The sequence below is a fragment of the Lynx rufus genome, unplaced genomic scaffold (genome assembly GCF_022079265.1).
Source record: "Lynx rufus isolate CCGP_SWC_20201006 ecotype Redwood Valley unplaced genomic scaffold, mLynRuf1.p SCAF_1, whole genome shotgun sequence".
Lineage (NCBI taxonomy): Eukaryota > Metazoa > Chordata > Mammalia > Carnivora > Felidae > Lynx > Lynx rufus.
In genome coordinates, this window is record NW_025814823.1 from 88,250,751 (window position 1) to 88,256,358 (window position 5,608).

The window sequence follows — 5,608 nt, forward strand, 5'->3', positions numbered from 1 at the left end:
AGAAACACATATTAATAGAACAGTGTTAATAAGAACGATGAAGCCACCTTTTCTAGTTCTGATTGTACAGTGATGCTCCTAGGCTCTTCCCAGTGTCATTGAGAATGGTGATAGCACCTATCCTAGTCCTGATTGTATAGTGAGGGTCCCTAGGTTGTCTTAATTTATGGTGATGTTTTCTGTAGCTTTGTTGTCAGGTTTTTTTTTTTTTTTAGCATATATTCTTCAAGTCAGGGATTTTTTGTCTTCTTTTAAACTTGGTAAGGTTTTTAGCCCTGTATTTTTTATTTTTTAAATGTTTCTTTATTTTTGAGAGAGAGACACAGACAGAACATGAGTGGGGGAGGGGCAGAGAGAGAGGGAGACACAGAATCTGAAGCAGGCTCCATGCTCTGAGCTGTCAGCACAGAGCCCAATGTAGGGCTCAAATCCATGAACCACAAGATTGTGACCTAAGCCAAGGTTGGACTGAGCCACCTAGGTGCCCCTTAATCATGTATTTTTAATGGTCATTATTAAATTCTTTCATGCTCTATTGAAATGAGCTTGTATTTTTATTATATTAATGTAAATTATATATAAACTATATATTCATTAATATTGCCTTATTACATCCCTACAATTATGAAACTGAGAAAATCAAATACAAAAGAGTGGAAGAGTGGAAATGAGTATGTAATAAAAATGACCTGTCTGTCTATGTGAATAATTTAGAAGAATTTACAAATTATTCTAGTAGTAGAATTCAGCAAGTTTTCTAGAATGAAGATAAAATATAAACAATCATATGTGTATACATAAGCAACAAAATCTGAGATACACACTTAAAGATACATGACATTTACTATACAACAAAATGTTTAAGTATTTAGGATTACCTAAGGATCAGAAAAATTATAAAAGTTTATTGAGATGTTAGAGACAAATGAATGGTGAGATATCCAATGTTCATGGATATAAAGGCTTAATGTTGTAAATGTACCTGTCTCTAAATCAATCTATAGGCCAATGAGAATCCGGTAAAAATATGATATAGCAATTACTTGAGTGGTATGGCAGACAGAGTAATGGTTCCCCAAAGCTGTCCACATCCTAATCCCCATGTCCTGTGAAAATGTACCCCTCCTGGTAAAAGGGACTTTGCAGGTGTGATTAAGGTAAGCATTTGAGATGGGAAGATTTTCCTATATTATCCAGATTGGCCCAGTGTGAAAACCCATGGGTCCTTATATAAGATAGGCAGGAGGGTTCATGTTAAGAGAAAGCAAAGTAACCACAGAAGTAGAGATTGAGTGATGTTGTCACAAGCCGGGGTATCTGGCAGCATCTAGAAGTTGGAGTCAGCAAGGAATTGGTTCTTTTCCACAAGGAACCAGCCCTGCAGATGCAATTGTTGATTGTAGCCCCATCAGACTCAGTTCAGACCCTTGACCTTCAGAACTATGAAAGAATATGTGTTGTTTTAAGCCCCCCCCAAACACACACATCTGAGATAGTTTTTAAATGTACAGAAAAGACTGGTTTTAAAAGTTATAATTCATGTGGAAGGGTGATAGATAAATTTTCCTTTTAAATACCAAATCTTATTATGACACCCTAGTAGTTAAAACACACTGGTGCCTATGCAGGCACAGAAGCTGGTTGGAACTGGACAACCGATAGTGGAATCAAGTGCAAGATTAGATCCTTCCATGTGTGGAAGTTTGACACATAACTCAGGTGGTGTTGGAGGCCAATGGGAGAGGAGGAGATATTCGGCAAATGTTCTTGGTAAAGTAGCTACTACATGGGAGAAATTAAGAACGTGACCTCACACTATACAAAAATAAACAAAGAGAACACTTTAAAATGTTTAGTTTAATATATGGACAAGTTTCCAATAATGGCAAACCGTTTAATAGGGGCTTTCCCATGAAGACAACACATAGGCGTCATCTTCACAGAGGCAGGAAACATCTAAATCATCTAAATCGTGGTAATGAATCACCAAACCCGGGGGAGCAAGGAGGTGGAGAGGTGAGTCAAGCAGTCAAGGCTGCTCCTGCTTTTTCAGAAATGGCAGCTTTGTGGCTGTATTACTTTTGGCAGTCTTTGGGGTTAGGGAAACAACAGTAGGAGGCCATGGTTCTCCAGGGGTGTGGACCATGGTAAACCACACCTGCCCTGGACTGCAGACAAGATGGGATGCTCCCTAGGAGGGAGCGGGCAGTGAGCCAGCTCTCCCATGGACTGCAGTCCAGCCTTGAATCTCACGGAAGCTCAGAAAATCTCAAACCCAAGCTTGGTGTAAGGGAGCTCCAGATTGCCCCTGGAGAAGCAAGCAGAAATCCTCTTAGGATAGTGGTCACATCACCCTGGGCCTGGGATTATTCTGAAAAATGACATTTAAATATCTGTTCAGCACACAAACAAAGATGACCAGAAACATGAGATAATTTGCCATGACAGAACTGGTGGAAAAACAGACATGAAGAAACCCAGATACTTGAGTTATAAGCCAGAAACTGTAAAACAAATGTGCTTACTATATTCAAGGAGATAAAACCAGGCCTGTAAACTTCTGAAACAACTGGAAACTATAAATTTGACACAGGAGATTTGAAAAGGAACCAAACAGGACTTCCAGAAATGAAAAATACAAAAATCAAGTTCAGAACTCATTGAATGACATTTATAATTACCTTGACTCAGGTGAAGAGAGACTCTGTGGACCAGAATATGAGTCAGAAGAAATTACCCAGAATGGGAAGGTAAAAGGGAAATTCAAAAAAGAAGCATGAATATGCTTTCATGCTATTGTGTATATTTTTTAAAAGAAAAAGTGCTGTTTTGTTTTCATTTGGATTTGAATAAAATAATGAGAAACATTTCTGCTTTTGGCCAATATAGAGTAACAGAGACCAAATTTACCTTTCATCTGAAACCACCATGAAGTGGTTTATCCTAAAAGGATAGATATAGGAAACCTGTTTTCAGTACTTGGATATCAACTAGTGCATAATTGTAATCCCTGAGAGCCAGGAAATAAATGGAAGTAGCTTTAGCATTGTCTCAGCTTCTGGGACACAGCACAGGAGGAAGGATCCTGGATGGGGCCTGGAAAAGCACTTGCCTGAGTCATGGGACACCAAGGTGGCTCAGCCTGTCCACACAGAGAACCAGAGGTGTGAGGGCTGCACAGAGGTGAACCTGGGGGATTGAAGAAGACCCTCTCTTGGTGTTCTGCTGAGCACAGATCAGCACAAACACATGTAAAAACTGTCCGAAGCTGAGCAAAGGATCTCCCAGAAGAATGAGAGGGAACAGTACCCAGTGCTTATACAGGACTGGGAATAGTGGTCCCACCAGCCAGCCATGAAGAAGTCATAATTCATGGAGCACTGGATAGAGTGCTCATCAAGTTCTCACTGCAGAAGTGTGGAATAATTAGCCCCAGACTGAGCCCTGCACAGACCCACCTAACAATCCCAAAAGCAAGACCTAAAAGGCCTGTCTATTCAAGTAACTTCAATGCATCCCGGGTCAGAGCTCAGCAAGATGTGTAGAAATACAAAAACATCCTGCACCAACAAGGTAAAACTCAATGTCTGGCATCCACTCATAGTTCACTGGGCATGCAAAGAAGTGAGAAAACACAACTACAATGAGGAGAATTAAAAAAACAAAACATGGGCACCTGGGTGGCTCAGTAAGTTGAGCTTCTGACTTCAGCTCAGGTCATGATCTCATGGTTTATGGGTTTGAGCCCCACGTCAGGCTCTGTGCTGACAGCTCAGAGCCTGGAGCCTGCTTCAGATTCTGTGTCTCCCTCTCTATCTGCCTCTCCCTGGCTTACACTCTCTCCCTCCCTCTCAAAAATAAATAAACATTAAAAAAAAACCAGAAACTAACAATAATTGGCAAGGATGTGGAGATTGGAACCCTCATGCACTGTCAGTTGGGGTGTAAAATGGTGCACCCATTGTGGAAGACAGTACAGCCATTCTCAAAAAAAAAATTACACATAGGATTACCACATGGCCCAGCAATTCCACTGGCACATACCCCAAAGAATTGAAAGCAGGATTTTGAAGAGATGTTTGTGCATCCATATTCATAGCAGCATTATTCACAGTAGATAAAACATGGAAACAAGCCATGTGTCCATCAGTGGATGCATGGACTACCAAAGCATGTTCTATACATACAATGGAATATTGTTCTTCCTTAAAATAGAATGGAATATTAGTTTGCTTTAAAAAGGAAGGAAAGATATAAATGGTGCCGAAACAGGACCCGAAGCCCAAATTCCAGGAGGGTGAGCGAGTGCTGTGCTTTCATGGGCCTCTTCTCTATGAAGCAAAGTGTGTAAAGGTTGCCATAAAGGACAAACAAGTGAAATACTTTATATATTACAGTGGTTGGGATAAAAATTGGGACGAATGGGTTCCAGAAAGCAGAGTACTCAAGTACGTGGACACCAATCTGCAGAAACAGTGAGAACTTCAAAAAGACAATCAGGAGCAGTATGCAGAGGGGAAGATGAGAGGCGCTGCCCCAGGGAAGAAGACCGCCGGCCTGCAGCAGAAAAGTGTTGAAGTGAAAACCAAAAAGAACAAACAGAAAACACCTGGAAATGGAGATGGTGGCAGTACCAGCGAGACACCTCAGCCTCCTCGCAAGAAAAAGGCCCGAGTGGATCCTACCGTTGAGAATGAGGAAACATTCATGAACAGAGTTGAAGTGAAAGTAAAGATTCCTGAAGAATTAAAACCGTGGCTTGTTGATGATTGGGACTTAATTACCCGGCAAAAACAGCTGTTTTATCTTCCTGCCAAGAAGAACGTGGATTCCATTCTAGAGGATTATGCAAATTACAAGAAATCTCGAGGAAACACAGATAATGAGTACGCTGTGAATGAGGTGGTGGCCGGCATAAAGGAGTACTTCAATGTGATGCTGGGGACTCAGCTGCTCTACAAATTTGAGAAGCCACAGTACGCGGAGATTCTCGCAGACCACCCGGACGCGCCCATGTCCCAGGTGTACGGGGCGCCGCATCTACTGAGATTGTTTGTACGAATTGGAGCCATGTTGGCCTATACTCCTCTGGACGAGAAGAGTCTTGCATTGTTGCTGAATTATCTTCATGACTTCCTAAAATACCTGGCAAAGAATTCTGCAACCTTGTTTAGTGCCAGCGATTATGAAGTCGCCCTGCCTGAGTACCATCGGAAAGCTGTGTGAGGCAAGGCACTGACGCTGTTTGGATTTCTGTAAACACATTTTTGTTTAGTCCTCCTCTTGTACAAATGATGTACTTTGCAAATGTTAGTGTATAACAGAATTGATGTTTGTTTTCTGTTTGATCTTAAACAGAGAAAATAAAAGGGGTTATAGCTCCTTTTTTCTTTTCTTTTTTTTTAATTTCAAAGTCGCTACCAGTGTATTCAGTGATGGACGACGAGAGACATACTGTAGAGTGTTTTATTGCCTAGTCGACCAAGCTCCTTTTGAATGCTGGTGGTTCTATCCCTTTGACACTCCGCACTTTTATAATATGTGTTAATGCTGTATGACAAACTGCTCTGATTCCTAGTGCCAAAGGTTCGATTCAGTGTATATACCT

At 41.1% G+C, this 5,608-nt stretch overlaps 1 protein-coding gene across 1 annotated transcript; it reads left to right on the top strand.

The window, feature by feature from the left end:
• The first annotated feature begins 4,256 nt into the window (after window positions 1-4,256).
• Window positions 4,257-5,383, top strand: LOC124520387 (mortality factor 4-like protein 1). Its single transcript, XM_047091281.1, has one exon. The coding sequence runs from the start codon at window positions 4,522-4,524 to the stop codon at window positions 5,224-5,226; it is 705 nt and encodes a 234-aa protein (XP_046947237.1). The 5' UTR covers window positions 4,257-4,521; the 3' UTR covers window positions 5,227-5,383.
• The last annotated feature ends 225 nt before the right edge of the window (window positions 5,384-5,608 follow it).

Bases quoted from the DNA above. Each gene is read 5' to 3' on its own strand.
- LOC124520387 (XM_047091281.1), top strand. From the start codon at position 4,522: ATGAGAGGCGCTGCCCCAGGGAAGAAGACCGCCGGCCTGCAGCAGAAA.